Source organism: Accipiter gentilis, chromosome 7 (genome assembly GCF_929443795.1).
Source record: "Accipiter gentilis chromosome 7, bAccGen1.1, whole genome shotgun sequence".
Lineage (NCBI taxonomy): Eukaryota > Metazoa > Chordata > Aves > Accipitriformes > Accipitridae > Astur > Astur gentilis.
In genome coordinates, this window is record NC_064886.1 from 33,374,263 (window position 1) to 33,393,409 (window position 19,147).

The 19,147-nt window shown below is 46.2% G+C and overlaps 1 protein-coding gene across 3 annotated transcripts in view; it reads left to right on the forward strand.

Moving 5' to 3' along the window:
* KCTD15 (potassium channel tetramerization domain containing 15) overlaps positions 1-19,147 on the forward strand; it is a 231,646-nt gene that overhangs the window by 168,794 nt on the left and 43,705 nt on the right. The window contains exon 1 of one of the 3 annotated variants that reach the window (XM_049806880.1): positions 15,648-15,729. The exons of 1 other annotated variant lie outside the window; for it this stretch is intronic. Coding sequence is in view for 1 of the 2 variants with exons in the window: in XM_049806879.1 (XP_049662836.1) it covers positions 16,340-16,342 (3 nt within the window). In the remaining variant the exon portion in view is untranslated. Of the gene's footprint in view, positions 1-15,647; positions 15,730-16,144; positions 16,343-19,147 lie in introns of those variants that run through there. One more of the 3 variants, XM_049806879.1, reaches the window with a different exon arrangement.

Here is a 19,147-nt window from a genome sequence, read left to right on the forward strand (position 1 = left end):
CTGATTTCATGCAAATTCTACTGGCTGAAGGACAGCAAGTTCTAACTCTAGCAATCTGACACCAAGCAAAAGGTATCTCCACTTTTTCCCCCCTCTCTTCTTCTACACAGTTCTTCCCCTTTTTCTCCTCCCTCACGCATGCAATGTTAACAGTATTCCTGCACTCTGCCAAAGAGCATGCTTACAGAATCCAACCAGCTGTAAGGGAACAGAAACCAAACATGGGCTCTAATGCTGGGCTCCTGCAATTGCATCTCCAAGTCAGTATCAGACCACTATCTCCCAGACGAACAAGCAGGGCTATGCAACAGCAGACAAGTCCTTAGTAATTTGGGACTTGTACCTGGAAGTAGTACTACAGAAGACTCAATAAAGAACTCAAGCTTCAAAACAGTGCTAGGATATATCATCTAAGTAGTTACAACGAATTTTTCTGAAAAATTACATGAATCTTCAAAAGGTAGGTAAGCCTGTACCATATTAATTTATTTTTAGCGTAGATTAAGGGTTTAGGGAAGTTACTCAACAACTTAAGCTTTCTTTGGCGTCTTAGATAAAGAGATCGCTATTTATTAAGGATATAACCGGCTTGCCATGTTTACTGGTTTGGACAATATGAACTATGAGGTCACAGGATAAGTCACTCATCCTGGTTTCAACTCTAGCAGTGGTATACACATTTTCAAACACCGCGTGATGCATTTTCATGTCAAATAACCCCGTTTATCATCAATGGCGCTCTCGCTCCTGATACCATCTTTCCACCAGATGTCACACTTCCCCTTTATTTCTTGCCCACCCCTTTACCTGGTAACTTCAAACCTTATTAATATAACCCTATACACTGATGTATTTTTCCTTTACTGATCACTTCCACAGTCTATCCTTAATTAAATATTGTTCCCTCTATTTGGTTTACACTGCACAACGCTGCAGTTAAACACCAAAACATGCATTACTTGTGTAGCTAAGTTCCAGGCCTTACTTAATAGTAGTGCTTACACTGTCATAACCAGAAAAAAATGCATCGCTCTGTTACAGTCCAAACCCCACACTTTTGTATGCATCAACAGGTTATTTAAGACGACAAAAATCCCTCTACTGCTGCCCTGTTTTTAAACAGTGTCATTTCTTAGTGGTTTTATTTCTCAGGCCTGCTAATATTGACCGTAGAGAAAAAAAATTTACATTCACATTGGCCAAATAGACAAAGCAGGAACATTACTTTCAAACCCAAATGCCTAAATCCCAGCATTAAATAAATGCTTTATGGTATGATTTAACACATGAAAAATGAATAATTTGAAATCAGTCATATTTTAAGCATAAAAGTTCGGCCCAACCCTGCTACCTTCCAAGATGACCTCCGGTTTGTTTTACTTTACTATTTTCAAACTGCTCTGTTGGGAATAACCCATTAGCATTAGCTGCCTTTAGAGTCTGCAACCAGCCTTCCTTTATGTTGATAAACACAATGCTAAATATATTATGCTAGAAAAATAATCCTTGGAAAGCTATAATTTTGGGCACAGCATTACCTCAGCTTCACAGTGTGCTAGTGCACTATCATACTAGACTGCAATGGTTTAGTTTATAAATTTATACAATTCCTTTCCTGTCCTTTGACAATGACCTATTTTTAGACACACATCACACTGAGTGGGTATGTCACTTGATAGAATACCATCCTAAAGATTCAAGTCTGTCATAAATAAATATGTAAGACAAACTGGTACATACAAGTTGCCTCTGAGACCTGCTTTCAAGTCCATTCCAGAATGCAGTGTATGAAAATCATTTCAAATGAATGTCTGCTGGTCTCTGCCATATTTCTTCTCCAAGAATTGCACATCACTACACAGCCAAGCATTGCCAAACAGACAGCTCTAAGAAGGTACAGAGGGAGGAAGACAGAAAGGAAACCTTCCACTAACCAGGTGACAACACTTTCCTGCCTCTTGCCCTCCCTGCCTCTCAGAGGGGAAGGCATCTATTGGGATTCAGTTGATGCTTCTCCTATTAATTCTGCAGAAAGGAGAAATTACCACCCAAGTAAAAAAAAAAAATAATATCAATAGCAAGACAACCTGCAAGAAATATTTTTCTGAGGAGACAGAGGATGGGTTTTGGGGTTTTTGTCATTTGTTGTGGGTTGTTTTTTTTTTTTTAACTCCACCTAGCAAATATTGCCTAGCAACAATGGGAGAACCCTCCTAACAAAATGAATCGTGCAGGTATTGGCTGTTTATTCCCATGAAGGGCTGTGTTTCCACCCTGTCAAATGACATCAAGGCCATGTTGCCAGAGGCATTGGGAGTTTTGACCTCTAAAAGGCAATTTTCTCACTGTCTGCTCAGAAATGTAACATTTTTCATATTGAAGGCTTTTATATCATATCTTGTAGGTTTCAGATCTATAAATAACATACTAAAAATCTCCAACACAATAAAGCCCCAGCTATTATCTTTTGCTGTTAACACTGTAAACATTAAATATCACAACGTTAGCACTCTATTAGCATAACTATCAGGCACCACAAAAAAAAACCCCACACATTAAATTACATGACCAAGTTTACTGTAGATGAACAGAGGTCAGAACTTGGTTCATACAAGTTCTGAATTTGAAAAAGAAAATATCCACTAGATCACCAGATATCCATGTAAGATTGGCTTTGGTCTTCCTTGCTTAAGTAATTCCTCCCTTGATTTCTTAATGGGGCTATTACAGGAAAGAATTTTAAGTTACAGGATAGACATAGGTTCCTAACAGCATGCGAACAGAAGAGCTAAGAACTGTTATTTGCATAGAATGTAGCAAGTGTGCTATAATTCTCACCAATAAATGGGCACGTACAGTTCCCCCCTCCCCCCCATTAATTCTTATTAAAAGCTTCCCATGTTTTAACTGCAGCAGCTCTGCTCTGCCAGTGAGCTTTGGTCCTAAAATTATTGCTTCCCCAGTTGCTCCACACAGGATGAAATAAGGATGAAATACTCTTACATGCAGCTTGCGACAACTCAATTTATCCAATAAACACAGTTAACTACAGCCCTGTACACGCTCTTGAACTGATACTACGTTTTTCAAGTAAGGAGATAGTAAGAAGTAGGAGTCCTAGAACACTACAAGTGCCGTTCTGCTAACTGCACTGTTAAATACCATCAGGGGTTTTTTGCTTTTGCCCATGTTAAGTCATCAAATCTGTAAGAGGATCAGCATTTGCAGGCCATGCAGAGGCAAGCCGTTGTCCCTGAAAACATCAGCATTTTCACAAAATTATTCTATGCAGCATACAGAGACTGAGGATCTAAATACCAAGACAAGTACTTCCAGTGCTTTCCTCAGACTGAAGATTTTTTTTAAGCTACACAAGTAGATGGCCAAGAAATTCAATTCTTAAGACTACAAATCGACTTCCACAATCAGAGACAATCTTCATAAGAGACATTTGTGAAATGAGATAGACACACTCTTAGTGTTGGGGTTTTTTAAACCATCAGTAACTCTTCTCAAAGTAATAGAAAGTAATCTTGCATGATTAAGTAATCTTTTTCCTCAAACATGCTCAAGAAATATCATGCTTTTCTTCCAAATGTCAACTGCAGATTGGCAAGCCTTCCCAGATATCTGTACTTTGGGACAGATATTTTTGGCGATGTTCTTCAACAAAGAGAATTAATTTTTTATTTATTTATACAAGAAAAGTACAAAAACTCATGATAAAGTACCGTTTAGAACATTTTTTGATAAGACCAAAACATCAAAGTGCTTATCCTATTTAAGTTTACTCCAACATTTTCTTAGAACTTACTAGTAATTTCCTACACTGTGTATCTTCTCTCCTAGGAATGCAGTATTTCTCTTCATCAAACAGAATTTTACGTACTACTCTGTTAATTTGTATAGGCCACAAAGAAACAGTAACATAATTTCAGGATTCAAACACTTGAATTAAACATCTATTTCTGGGAAGCCAAGTGTCAGCAGTGTTGGCACAGTATTCCTTGAAGGAAAAAAAAAAAACCAAACCGAAAAACAACAAACAAGCAACCCCAACAGTTGAGAAAAGCTTGCCATGCTTTGCAATGCAGTGTGAAACTCTAGAGCTTACAGATATCTAGATGGCTAGATTTATTCAATCACTATGCATACTGAATCCAACTCCTATATTATTTCCTTTCAATTTAGCTTGTTGGGAGAGACCTTCTCCCTTAGTATTGGTCTCAAAAAGGATTTAACTCCAAAATAAAGTGTACACACACACACACACATACTTGTTTATAAAACACAGGCCTTTTCAATCAAGTTATTTGCTTGAACCACACTACTGCAAACAAGTCAGGCACATCCTCACTACAAACATGTATTTAAGTGCGCTACTGATATTGAGTCTCTATAAAGTATATATCCATATAGCTAATGAAAACACATATTAGACACTTCCATACGTACTTGAAATTAGCATCGGAAAAAAAATGAAGCTTAGTATAAAATGAAATCAGAAACTAATTCATATCATCTTATCATTTCTCCTGAGGACTCCTGACAAAACTTTATCCCAGCACGTAGGCATATCCAAAATCTTGAGCCCACTATGACCTTTAGCCCTACAACCAAGCGCAGTTCCAAGAGCAGCATAGCCCACTCCCGGAGAGCAAGACCTGCAGCAGAGATCAGCACTGTTACTCTTCCCAGGGATCTAGAGAGGTGCTCATCTACTAAGGTAGCTAAAAGCAGGTATCAGTCCTACCCTCGCCCCTACCATTAGTTCAGCTGACAGAAGGAGGAGAGCAAGCATTTAGTATCCAATGAGGAATGATTGAAATGAGCAGAGAAAGAGGTCTACAGGAGCTTAGTCAAGACTACCTACCGCTGTAACTGCATAAATACGGTGTATTTTTTTCTGCGGTACAGCCACAACACCAGAGCTTAGTTAAGTGCAACACAGGACCTAGGCAGATTTAGAAGTAATTTTTAATTAACTAAACCCTAAAATATACCTTTGTTGCTGTAATACTCACGAGAGCCCCGTAACACAGATTAGGCTACCACACAGGCATTAATTAGAAACACCACCACTTCCTACCTCTCAGAGGACCGCGCTCTCCAAGCAGCTCCCCAGACACCCGGTGCCACTCTCACCGGCGGGTTACTGGGAGCTGGGTTAGCGCCAATGCCCCAGCCTGCAGCCCCCCCAACCTGCTCGCACACAGAGCTTTTACCTCAAGCCAGCGGCACGCCCAGCGCACCCCCGAGCACACCTGCCTCCGCTCACCCGCCTGCCCTGCACAGCTGGTCCCGCTCTGCCAGCCGACCCCGCGGAGAGCCCCTGTGCAGCCCACGGGGCTCCTGCCAGGCCCTCGGCCCCACGGGCCCCTCTGCAGTTGCCAGGCGCCCACCCACGGGGCCCTCCGTGGTGCCAGACACCCGCCCCAGAGGGTCCCCCACAGTGCCAAGCCCGCAGTACCAGGGCCCCTGCCCCCCCCACCCCACCCCCAGTGCTAGGACCCTATCTCCGCAGGCGCAGCCCCGCGGGGACCCCCCTCAGAGCGCCGGGCCCCATCCCCCAGGCCCGTCCCCTCAGGCCCCTGGGGCGCCGCTTGCCCGCCAGCCCCCACAGCCCGCCTCCCCCCCACCCCCCGGGAGCAGCTGCCGGTTTCCACGGCAACGGCGGGTGGCGGGAAGGCCGTGTGGCGGGCTGAGGCGGGAGTGAGGCGCCGCGGCGGGACGCGGGAGGCCGCGGGCTCCTTCCCCCGGCCCCCGAGCGCGGCCTCGTCAACCCGGCCCGGCCCGGCCCGGCGCCGCGGGCTCTCCCACGCAGCCACGGGGAGAAGGGGGCCGCGGCTGCCCCGGGGCCAGCTCGCCTCTACGGGCCAGCCGCTGTGAGGGCACCCGGCCCTCCGGTTGCCTCCCGCCTGTCCTGCACAAAATCCCGACTTCAGCGATACAAGCGGGGAGCCGCAGCTTTTGTCCTGCATTATTCATGCTCTCAGCACTGGAAACGAAAAAAAAAAAAAAAAAATAAAAAAAATATATATATATATTCATTTAAAACTATTTTTCAGAGCGCTTCAAAATTCAAATTAATTAAGATTAATTAAAAATTAAATAAAAAATAAAAAGCTCCAAAAGTGATTTTTATTTCCCTTACATCTTTAATGTAGAAGTAACTCCAGTGGGGTTGATATTTTTAGTTTCATGTAGCATAACAAGAGAGATGGGGACTTGCTATTCTGCTGTGGCAGAGCTGCCAAGTGGGAGAACAATGTGGACGAGGGTCTTCGTTTGGGGAAGTGAAGGGCAAAATGCGTGTAGCGAGCCAAAGGGGGAATGAGGGAGGAACACTGTGGCCGAGATGCCCTCCAACAGTGGCCTCTAGTCCTCCTCCTTCCTCTAAGCCAGACCAATTTCCTACCGGTTCCACCAAGTGGAGAGAGAAAAGGGGAGAGGAAAGGAAAGAGGCTTCCCTGCCTCTCCCATCACTGACCCCAGGGAAGCCACTGCAGCAGTCACCCACCCTGCTTTATCATTCCCCAGATGCATGAAAGAAGAACCTTTAATCCTCTTGGAAGAACTGCCCTTTTCAAAGTCAAAACGTGTCCCCCTCCCCGCCCCACCATTCTGGGAATATGAATGTAGATGCTTGTGAAAAGCAAGTAAATATCTGGCCCGCAGGGGGGGAAAAGTCTGCATTTGAATTTCAGGCCTGTGACTGAAGAGTGAGACTCCGAAAAGCAGCAAACGCAGAAGCAATGTGGGATCCTTGGGCAGACCCAAGTGTAATTCTTACTCACACCCCTCACCATTTAATCATCTCACCAGAGCTGATGACATGACTCTTGTAAGCAATCACGTAATGAGTGCTGGCACCCAGCTGAGAAACGGGTTCCCAGGGTGTTGGGCCACATGAAAGCATTGCTGCTCCAAAAATTCCCAGTATCATCTGAAATAAGACGGGAGAATTGAACAGAAAAGCAGTGAAAGAAAGGGACTGACTGGAGGGTCACAGTGATATAGACGGGATTACGTGGCCTTGGACACCTTTGTGGGCCTGTTGACTGAAGATCATTTCCACCTGTTTCAGTTGATCTGCCCTTTTCCTATTAAATCTCCAATTCCTCAGAGGAAAGGCAGTCACTAGCCAGCAGGTCTCTTGGTTACGTCACAACTCCAGAATATCTTGTGAGGAACAGGAGGTGGTCTAGAAAACCAACTCCAAGATGAGGTTCTACAAGGAGACCCACTTCTGAGCAAGCAGATGAGCAGCCAAGGCTGATGTCCTGTGTTACAGATAATGCAGTGCATTCAGAAATAAGGGACTAATGTGAAACTGTTTGATGCTAGGACTTTTTGAATACCTTCATTCACCAAAGAATATCATGTCTGAAAATTTACCTGCGCTTTTTTCCCCAGAGGATGTCTTGGCAACAGAAAGCTTAACTGAATAACATTCACAAAAAATATTAAACATGCACAATGGTCCTTTGCATAAAGCAGAATGAGTATGATGTTCCAAAAATGGACAAAGATGTAACCACGTAATTGCTGCTACAAACCATTTTAAGAAGGGCGCTATACTGGGTCCAGTAGCATGAAATCATTTTTATTTCAAATTGTACTGAATTCATCTGCCTACAGATTCCTTCCACAAGTTCTACATCTCAAAGGCTAATTGCAAGCTAAAAGCTGGGTATAAAAATACAAATTTGAGTTCCTTTAATAACCTTTCAAGCTGAAGACTGCCTACAAGGGGGCAAAACCTGTGGCATTGTAATAAAACACTTGAACTAAAGGTTAAACATGGGCTTAACGAAGACTTTGGTTATCCTCCCCTCTGTGCACCATTCAATATGTACTTCATGATGAGAAATATGCCTCCTATTTAAGGAGTTTATTCCAACAAGAAAAAAAGGCGTCCCGTTCTCCTCTTTCTGAGAAGAAATCTGTGACAGAGATGTGGAATAATCCAATGCTTAAGAAGTTAAGAGCGCAAATCCATGAAAAATGATGCCACAGCACATGCATCCTCAAAAATACGGGTTAGAACAGTTAAGTACAGTTTCTACTACTTGGCAATGCTGTTTCGATATCAGACTTTTGGGGACGCTTGTTTTATTAACTTCACATACTTGCACGACTTCTGAGGTGATACCATGGATATTAAAAATTTTACAGTCAGGATGCTGAAATTTTACTCTCACAGAATATTGGTCTCTGCTTTTTCAACCAAGCACGCTGTTTAAGTAAAGAAGCATACCCCCCTGTGTCTGCCTGAAAGGATGCCAGGCAGGGGAAAATGAAAAGCTCTGAATATCTGCATATCTGAAATCAGTGAAGCAAAGGAGAAGAGACCATCAGGGATTCTGCTAAGGTCCCTGATTCTCAGGCCCAGTGTAAATTAGAGCCCAGCTGGCAGTGGTACTCGGGAGACCATACGCTAGCCGAGGATGGCTGGAGCACAGCATGTTTCAACCATATGTCTGACATACTGCCTCCTTTCCAAGGGTCTCTGGCATAGCGGGATTTGGATAGGCTCTCGCTCAGCTGGCCAGGTTCAGCGCTCTCCTCGTCTTTGTGCTAAAACAATGGCACTGAGGCTGCAGCCCAGCTCTCCTCCGGCAGGCCGGGAAGAGCAGCACTGCTGTGCATCACCCATTTGGTAGGAGCACATTCCCACCATGGCGTGTGGTGGAAACACTCCAGCGGAGCCTGCCTGCATCACAGGTGGGCAGGGGTAACCATGGGGGGGATTAGGATGCAGAAATCCTAGACTGTAACAACACTGTTATTGCTCCCTTTTCATACTGTTACGAGTTTTGTCCTGTAGCGTGTCTCAATCTGCAAGTTAGTTGCAGTCCCACAAACTCCAATTCACTATTCGTTTCATCCAACAGATGAACCTCAAATTAATTTTTCAGTTTCCGCCTCCCAGTTGCAGGTTTTTTCCTATTATTTAGATATTTTGCAACATAAAAGTATGCTTAATTCCATCCTCACGTGCTGTTAAATTCAGGTTGTGTTTTAGCAGCCAAGAAGTCATTCCCTTGCATCCCAGGAGAATTTATCTATCTACTCAGCCTGTTGTCTGGGGGTCACAACAGCTTGTACCACATTTCATTCAGAGCGGATCTGAAAGTGGAGCGGTTAAGAATATTCCCTTCCCTACCACTGACATCAGACTTTCCCTGGTCTTTCCCTGGCTACCCTGTCCCTTTCTAGAATCACAGAGGGCCTCCATAGCTGGAAGAATTTGCTCCGATTTCTTTTTCTTCCATTTTCATGTCATTGTCATGATGCTTTATTGAGCTGCTGCTCTCTCAGGTTCTGTCCCAGCCATGCATGATACAGTCTGTTATTTGCCGAAGAAAAAGCGCACTGACATGCTGCTATGTAAATAAGAAGCAATTCACCTATGATTCTAGATGTGCCTGTGCCCAAAGATCCCCCAAACAGTAAATGATTTGATACAAAAGGGCCATTATGGCTCTTTTCTTGGTTCTCTGTATTCTGTTAAGTGATATTTTTGCAGTTTAACATATTCCAGACCTTTGCTGGCAGAAGCAATGCATATAACCTCCCTTAGAAGTGTATTCAGTTGGGAGCTGCCTGGCTACACAGGATTTCATACATCGTTCAGCTAAGTCAGCGATCCATATGCAAAAATCAAGCTCTCAGGGACACCACGTGGATTTGTGACATTATTCAGAGTACTTTGTGTCTCTAATAAACCAATGAATGGATTACGCTCAGCCATAAAAATGTTTTTTCCTCTCCGTGACATATATAATATGGATAAGCTTTATTTAATGAGTAGCTAAAAACTAAAGCCATGCATGTTGCTTAGGCAGGTTAAAAATACTCCTCAGCATCGTAGCTGCTTAAGAAGAGGAGTGAGAGCACACAACAAAATGGCAACGTATAAATTTGAGAAACACTGTGCTGCATGCTAACATGGGACATCTTGATTAAGTAAATTTCATTTTGGAAACTATTTTTGGCTTATAACAGTTGGAAGCAGAAGAGACAGGCAAACCTCTCCTATACTGTATATCCTGACAAGCTATTTCATCTTGGCATTCCAGTGTAGATTATTTCTTTGTATCACGCTGTTGTCACGAGTTAGGCGCTGGATAATGGATAGTTTGAAAAACAGTCCATCTGTATTTAGTCAATAAAGTAATGGTTTGTAAACTCACTCAGCAGCAAGCTGTTTCTTGAAAAGAATAGAAGAGCATTCAAGGGAAAAGAGTGACAAGACTTGGTGATTTCCTAATGATCAGATTTTGTTCTTTGCATGGTCATGCTTACTGCTCCCAGGAAACCCTTATCTGCCTACAAATGACAAACAATTATTTGACTTAATTAGCAAACCCTGGGTCAAGCTCCTGTGCCAGAATGATTGGCACTGCAACTGGCTTGAAAACTTGCTTCAACTGGGAGATGTCCTTAATTCTTCCTTTTTTATTATTCCTTATATGTCAACCGACTGTGGCGAGTGTTGGGATTTCAAGGTGCTTGATATTTTCAGGTTTCTCACAAGAACAAACCTTTCCGGGGGCTCAACGCATTTGTAACATCAGCCTTCCACACCTTCTCCTTCTATCTCATTCTCGGTGACGGAAGTGCTGGTGCTAGTCACAGGATCCACGGCTGCCTACTCTCTGCATTCAGATGTGTTTCTGCCGGGTGCCTCTGCAGTCTCGGAGACAGGGCTAAAGGCAGTCACATCCGTGAAACCTCGCTGAAGGCAACAAAGTCACATAGGCTTTGCTGACTGAAGGTGCACCAGAGTCCAACAACCACTTTTGAAGCACCGATTTCTTACTCAAATCTTCTCTCCTCAAATAAAAGCCCATCATCTGGACCACAGTGGTGTCTTAACTATGACTGGGAAGAGTATTAATCTACATATAGAGATTGATCCCTTTGTTTTAAAGGAACAAACCCCTAACTCTCATTTATCTGCTTTAAACGTTTAATGAAACGATCCATTTTCTCTCCTATTTACTGCTGTTTCTTAAAATGCCCAGTAAAGCACGGTGTGTTTTGAAGAAGGGGGTCGGGCAGTCTGTGGATTTCTTCCTGGCACTTTTTGTAGTCGGTAGGAATATTGGTATCATCTCCAGGAAGCCAGGATCAAGCCTCGGGTTAAGATACGTGACATAAGAAGTCCCGAAGTCAGGCTCAAACCGCAAGATAAGACACATAATATACGGAAAAGAGTAAGGACTGAGACAGGATGAGGCCTGCTAGCAGAAATTCATAAAGGCCTTCAAGAACAATACCGACTGGAAGTTGTCGTTACTCTAATTCATATAGCACTTGTGTAGAAGACGTCGGCATTATTTTTCAGTTCTTTCTTTCACAGAGTCAAGGAATTTCAAATCTGATAATTTCAAAATATATTTGGAACACCTTTTTGATAGGAAATTTATATTCCTTCAAATCTTCATCTTTCCTCAATCTAGTCATTTTCTGTCTTGTAAAATAGACACAATTTGTTATTCTTGGAAAACACAAAAAATGGAGAAAACTAAGCTTGGGTTCTTTATGAGCTTCTCTTTCACACTGTCTTAAGGGTGCAAATAAATTTTTTTACCTGTTTATTGAAAAAAAAAAAAAATGGAAGTGAACAATGGAATAATTAGATGAAAAACCAGGTTATAGAAGGGTTCTGTCCAATTTCATTTTTAAGCATCTGCACAGAATACAAAGAACTGCTGGTAAGAAAAAAAAAATCCGAGGTATTTATTTTGAAGTATTTAGTATCTTAATAAACACGTGCTGGGCATTTGGCCAAGAACTTTTAAAACACCTATGATAAGTTATAACTTAAAATTTAAAAAATTGAAAAAATTATAATATCCTGCAACTGAGCTCAGGAATCATCTGTTAGAAATTTTGTATTGCTTTATAGGGAAGATAATGGAGTTGTTGAGAAAATAAGTTACATTCAGTTCTAACAGTATTTCTTCTTTTTTTTTGTTCACTACATACTATTTAGTATTTTCCTTTGTACAGTTCTTAATAGTTGAGCTTTAAGTGAAACTCTGAAAAACAACATTAGGATTCAAAATACAGTGGAAGATTTTATTTTCAGGGTCACAAGTAGCATAGCGAGATTTCTCTCTTAAACAATGACACTTAGTATCTCTGTAGTTCTATGAATACTTTTGAAGTGTCATATTAAAACCAATCTCTTGGCCTTCAGGCAAAGAGAAGCAATTAGTCTTGGAGTTGTGAATAAATAAAAATCCATTTATATACCCGTCCTTGACACGTACCTTGCAAATCTTAGAAACTTCATCTAGTGGGAAAAGAAATGTTAAATCATGAACACCAATACTAATCATATTGCAATGTTGCTTCCTAAAACTGTTTAGTTTACATCAATCTTTTAAGTATTAATTCATATGTATATATTCATACATATTGAAACACAACAACAGAAAGGCATTCACACACTTGAGTGAGAAGAAAGAAATGAGGGAGTGCATATAGAGCTATAACGTGTACCTTTATTACCCTCAACGTTAATACAGGCAAGAAAAAGCTCAAAGCTCTCAAGTACATTGTCCTTTTCTTAGATACCGTAAAAACAATCCCGCACAAGTTACGTACCATGCGCATGCCTTTTTCATCCCAAGTGCTACCGTGTCTTTGCTTTGATCTACAAACAAACAAACAAAACAAATCTTTTATTAGCCATGCATTCCGTTTCCATGCAGCACAATTAAATGGTACCTGTCACAGATGTGTTGGGATGAGTCAGAAAACAATTTCTACTTTTTTGTTCAGTGCTGTATTGTTAGATCTTCTCCTTCCTCTTTACTGTGCCTCAGTGCAGAAGCATCTCATTTTTACGATGCTCTGACTGCTGTTCGAGATTCTCATATTTATTTTTCATTTAGCAGTTAGTAATTCACAGAGGAAGTAAAATTTATGATGCCAAGTCATCCCAAACAGTCCGCCTGCACCCCTACAGAAAAGCTGCGTGAAACTCAGGCTGCGTGGCAGGTCACCGAGTCTCAGCGGAGCTCGTCCTCCCTGAATCCACTTGTTGACCAGAGTGCAGGGGAAATGAGACTACTTAGGCTACAGCCTTGTCCAAGGATCAGGTGAAGCAGCTGCCGGGGGACACGCTCGCGTTCGGAGGTTATTTTAGAATAAAATCCACCGCTTTGTGCCGCGCTCTCACAGGCAGGGAGTCCCAACCTGGAGGTCAGAGGTGGGATGGTGACCCCCGCCGAAGGATCATACCTGGGCTGATGGGATGGTCAAGGAAAACAAATTTTAGTCTGTTCTGGATGCAAATCTCTCTGCTGACCTAGTTCTCATTCTCCTTTTCATTTCAGAAGCTCAGCTAAAAATCCATAAATTAAGGAAATTAACTGATGGAGCCTCCGGCATCTTTGTAAGCTATTTAAATCTTTAAATTTACAACATCTTCTGCATATATCAAGTAATTGAACTAACTGCAGGGATGTAACTTTAATGAGAAAATTTCCCTCTTCTCCTGTAGTTTGTACTCTTAAAAAAAAAAAAAAAAAAAAAAAAAAAAAAAAAAAGCTACCCTTAGGAGAAAAGTTTCTGTTTATTCCTGCCACGGAAGAGAACTTTAAAAACCCCCTCAATTTTAGGGGGGTCCTGCCTGCCTTACTCCCCTGCTCCCTGGCGGGCCGGGGCGGCCACGGGCCCTGCGGCGCGGCGCGGAGGGGAGCGCGGGCGCGGGCGGGGAGGGGAGGGGAGGGGAGGGGAGGGGCGGGCGGCCCCCTCCTGCGCGCCGCCGGCCTGACCTTTCCGGCAGCCGCGCAGCGTTGCATAACTCCCCTGCGCGGCCGCGCTCGGCGGCTAGTAGGCGCTGCAGCCCGACGAGTCGCCGCGGCCGGCCGGCCGGCGGGACGCGCGGCGCCCCTCCGCGGGCGCGGTAGGCGGCGGGTCGTGGGTGTGGGGGTGTGTGGGGGTGTGTGTGGGTGGGTGGTGTCCACCCAACCACCCCCCTCCCCCCCCCCCCCAGCCCCGAGCGCGGGGCGCAGAAGGCGGCCGAGCGCCGCGGGGCCGCCCCGCCGGCTGCGACGCGCCGGGGCGGGGAGCGGCCCCGCACCCTCCGCCAAACTTCCGCGGGGAGCGGCGCGGAGCGGGGCGGCGAATCCCCCGCGGGGGCTTGCAAAAAAAAAAAAACCGCGCCAGGCATCGGCAGAGCCGTAGCTTTGGCTGAAAGTTGAGGGAGGGCTTTGCGCCTTTTTTTTTTTTTTTTGCCCCCTCCTTTTTTTTTTTTTTTTTTTTTTTTTTTTTTTGCGGAGGGGGGTGTGTGTGTGTGTGTGTTTCCCTGCCGCCCCTCCCCCTCCCCCGGCGCGCGGGCCGGTGGCGGTGCGCGCCCGCGGAGCCGCCCGCGGAGCCCCGCGCCATCGCGCCGCGCGCTCTAATTGAAATGGCGCTTTTGGCCGGGGGCGGGCTGCCAGGGCGCTCCGCAATAGCACAATGCATGTCGATAGACGTCATTTGGTTTTAATGGCCTACAGGAAATTTGGCGTTTACAATGCGAGACATTAGCAAAGGGTGAAAGGGAGGGGGAGGCAGGATGGATGGATGGATGGGAATAATTGCAGCCCCCCCACCCCCCACCCCACCCCCCCGCCTTCGAGACCCCCCGTCCGCACCCCGGCGGCGCTGGGTGCTGCCGGGGGAGGGGAGAGTAGCGGCTAATTTTTTAATTTTTTTTTTTATTATTATTTATTTTTGAACTTGATCTAGTTTATCAACAAGTGCAGAGTGGGTGCTACCCTAATTGTAACAGAGGAGTCAAGAGATGTGAGAAACGTGCCCTGTGTTACTTATTTGGGAGCTGAAAATTTATGCCTAGTTGAAAATGCCTGGGGAAATATTACATCAGACCAAATGACAATGATTAAAATCAGCTTTCCCCCCCCCCCCCCTTCTCCCCCCCTTTTTTCCTCCTTCTTCTTTTCAGTAAGTCTGTTGAAGGACGTGACAGTGGCCTGATCCTCCCCAACACCGAACCGTTATCCCCCGGCAGGGCCGGGCCGGGCCGGGCCGGGCTCCGCGGGGCAGCGAGGGGCTCCCCGCCGCCCGAACCGCGCCGCCGCGCAGCGCGGAGGGGCTCTGCGGGCGGCGGCGGCGCCGGGGGCGCGGGCTGGGGCGCCGGCCGCCTTCCCAGCCTTATTTCATTTTCAAGGGTTGTATTTTATTTTATTCGGGGAGGGGGGGGGGGGGGGGAAGGGATAAATCTGGAGACCTTCACCAAAAGGAGGGAAAAATATCCAATTTTCATCGCAAAATTAGCTAGGGCGAGAGCAAAGGGCTGAGCTAATTGTAGCCTAATCCTCTGCCCTGCAGGCGTTTGCAAAGCCCTGAGCAAGAATTCGCTTTTTTTCCTCCTCTTCTCCCTTCCCTCTGTTATTTAGAGACGGGATTATTGCCTTTCTTCTCATAACAGCCTCGGCAGTTTCATTTAAAGGCTTCCCCCCCCCCCCCCCCCTCACACACATCCACACACACACGCGCAAAATAAATAGAAAAAAAGAAGCAGCAAAAACAGAGAGGAGGAGAGCGAGAGGAGAGCGAGCAGCTTTAAAAATAATAATAATCACAGCAGGATCTGCGGAGCAAAGATAGTAATAAAAGCAAAAAGCTGAGCCCATCCACACACAAACCCAACAGAGCCCAAAGCCAAAGGGGGGCTCGCAGATCTCTTCTGTGCTCAAGGTAAGGAAACCGGCGGCGGCGGCGGCGGCGGCGGCTCCCGCGGCTGCCCGTGCCGGGGCCGGAGCGCGCAGTGCGCGCCGCGCCGCGCCGCGCCGTCCTTTGCATCGCATCGCATCGCATCGCATTGCATCGCATCGCATCGCGCTGCACCGCGCCTTCGCTCGCTCTCTCTTCCCCCCCCCCCCCCCCCCCCCGCTCCTTTTTTTTTTTTTTTTTTTTTTTTTTTTTTTTTTTGGAAAGTGCCTCTTCTTCAAACTAACTCGGCTCTTGGCTCCGGAGGAGAAGCGGCGGAGGGGTGTTTTTTTTTAAAGCTACAGGACCCGTTTGCAGCCGCCCCGCTTTGATAGCGCTGTCTCTCTGTGTCTGTGTCTGTGTGTGTGTGTGTGTGTGTGCGTGCGTGTGTGTGCGCGCGCGCGTGTGTGTCTGTGTGTGTGTGTGTGTGTGTGTGTGTGTGTGTGTATGTTTTGTTTTGCTCCGCTCCAGCATGGGCAGCGCCGGCGGAGCCCCGCGGCCCGGGGTGCCCGCGCTCCCGCTGCCGCCCCGGCCCCGGCTCTGAAGACGGCCAAGCCCCAGCGCGGCGGAGGCAGCGCGGCTCGCTCCGCGCTCTCGCATGGTACACGCGGAGCCGCGGCCGCGCCGCGCCGCGCCGCGCCGCGGGGGTCGGGCGGGCGGGCGGGCGAGCGAGCGAGCGGGCGGGGTGCCGCGGCGCGGCGCGGGGGTGCGCGGGCCGGGGCGCGGGGGCTGGCGGCGGGGCGGCTCGGCACAAAGGGAAGGCGGGCGACAATGGGGAGCGCCGCGTATGGAAAACACGGGCGGGCTGTGAATGAAACTCTGGCGCCAGTGAGAGTGGAAGGCTTGGTTTGGGGTAGACTTCAAACCACTCTAGGCTATAGTTTGCATTTCTGTTCCTGCATGCGATGTGGCACACTTCTGCAAAATTAATACATTAGCCTGGCTAATGCTCACCACCATTGGCTGCGCGGAAAATGTACAGGATCGGGGATTCGGGGTTGGCTTTTTTTTTTTTTTTTTTTTTTTTTCCTCTTGCATTCATCTAAGACATCTCCTTTCTTGTTATGTGGGAATAAGTAAAGGACGCCATGTTGTGCTTTTTTTTTTTTTTTTTTTTTGGTTGAATTTTACCTTTGGGCATACAGTGTGTTTAAAAGAAAAAGGCAGAAGTTGAGTGACCGGGTGCGTTGCTTGCTGGTGATTTCCCTGACCAGCAGTAGGGAAAGGCATTTGGGTGACGTGAAACTTGCACTAAATAGACTGGAGACTGCCAGAGATAGGCGGGTTGCGGGGGGGGGGGGGGGGAGGGAAGGAGAAAGCCTTTTATTTTTTTCCTTCTTTTTTTTTTTTTTTTCGGTAACCAGAGCTGCAGAGGGAGCTCCCCCCCCCCCCCCCCCCCCCCCGTAAAAGTTTTGGACACGATCTCTTCTGTCACTGGGCCCGGTGTTCAGTGAAGCACTGTGGAGGTGTGTGTGCAAATGTTGACGGAGTTTTAATTTTGGAGCCAGCGAGCCCGAGGTTTGCAGTCTCGCCCTCCCCGCTTTGTCTTTAGGCTCGGTTCCCGGCGTAAGCAGTTGTCTCGGAGTGGCTCTGGAGGCAGACCCGAGCGGTCGCCGTCCCTGTTTGTAGAGACAAAGGTAATTGCCAAGTCTGTAGTTGTGCCCCTCTGGCTGCGCTAAACGCAGGCTGGGGAGACGCAGCCGATGCCATGAAGTCACGGGAGCGCCGGGGTAACTTCTGCCGCCCGTTCCTGCCCCGGAGCGCTGGCGATGGGGCGGTCGGAGGGGGGCCGCGGTGGGCGATTCCGACCCCCGGCGCTCCCGTGGGTCCCGCCGGTGAAGAAGGAAGGGTCTCCGCGGAAGGGAGGACGGCTTCCCCGAGAAGGCAGCCGAGGGACGGACCGGCCGGCCGGGGAGCAGCTGCGGGCGCTGCTCCGGCTGCGGCCGAGCCGGGGGTCCGGCTGCCGGCTGGACCCCCGCTCGGCCGGGCTGCGGCCCCGACCTGCCCTCCCTGCGGCTCCCCGGGAGAGCGAGCCGCTTCATGGCAGGTCCTTAAACCTGCCGTTTTCATTTCACGTCTTAAATGCGCATGAAGGAATTAAACGGCACGAGTGAATAACAGCATTAGTTTCAATTAATTTTTATCCTGGCAACAATAAACTTTAGAAACAAAGCGCTTTTACATCCTTAATTAGTCTTGCTTCCCATCTGTAGTCTTTTAAGTGCCTGCTCCTTGATTTAACTTTGTCCCTCCTTCAGAGCCGCCTCCTTTTTCATTCTTTTCCCTTTTTTCTCGTTACCCCTTCCAGACTGCTGCCTGTTTCTTTCCTGCAACCTTTCACCTCCCTTGTCCCTATCTGTCTGCTCTGCTCTGTGCAGTTTATTTCTACTGTATTTTCCCAACATCAACAGCAGTATTGGTTACCATGGCCCCGAGCTATGTGCAGAGGTGGGAAAGCTTCATCCGCCCAAAAGTTCTTACACTTTTGAAGTCTTTCTTTTAGTAGGATCTGAAATGTATCATCTAGAGTGTGTATTAAATGAACAGTATTCCTGAAGGCTTTAGAGCAAGAAAGGCAACACCCTGGAAAATTCTGCAGTCTTTCAGCATTCTCTGCCCTAGGGTTATAGCCCTGGGCACGGAGCTGAATGGAGCTCTTACAACTGCCTTCTGTTTACCTTTTATGGTTAAAATAACAGCTTAGCAAAGAAGCAACTTCATGGAGAAACGATTCAGTGAAATCATCTCAAGCTGTAGCAGCATAGCTAGTTTAATCACCCCTAGAGAGCTGAACAACTGTGAGCACAATGGGACACAAAATCATTTTGTGTGTAAATGAGCATGGCATTGTGATTATTTCACTTTGCATGGGCAAATAGTTTTTACAAGCAGTACTTATGCAGTTAGCTTAGAAAGGCAGAAAAAGATAAGCTGGCTCTGAAAGATCTTGGTGTGTAATGTTTGAAAAACTAAATATTCACATAATTTGGGAATCAGGCTCTATTGATTTTGCCTTCAGCAGGTTCCTGTGTTACTTATTAGAGCAGGGTTATTGCCTGTGCCACTAGTTAGGATGCTGTATCCTGTTGTAGGCGACTAAAGAGCAAGGATTATTTTACATGGTTTAATAAATGAAGTTTGTTAGTGTTTCTGCGATACTTACCCTTAAGGTTTTAATTTTCACATCAGTATTAGAAAATATGTGCATAAAGACTTTCACTGGATAAATACATTTAGGATTTTGCTTTGTGCATAAAATAAGTACATTACTCAGTGTGATGAATTTTAGCTGCGTTTCAGATCAAGAAGAGGAAGGAGTCATAGGAAATAGGGTTACGGTACCTTAAGAAATAGGTGGTATTTATGGGTTTTTTGGAGCAATAGGAGCGTTTGCAGTGCCCTTTAT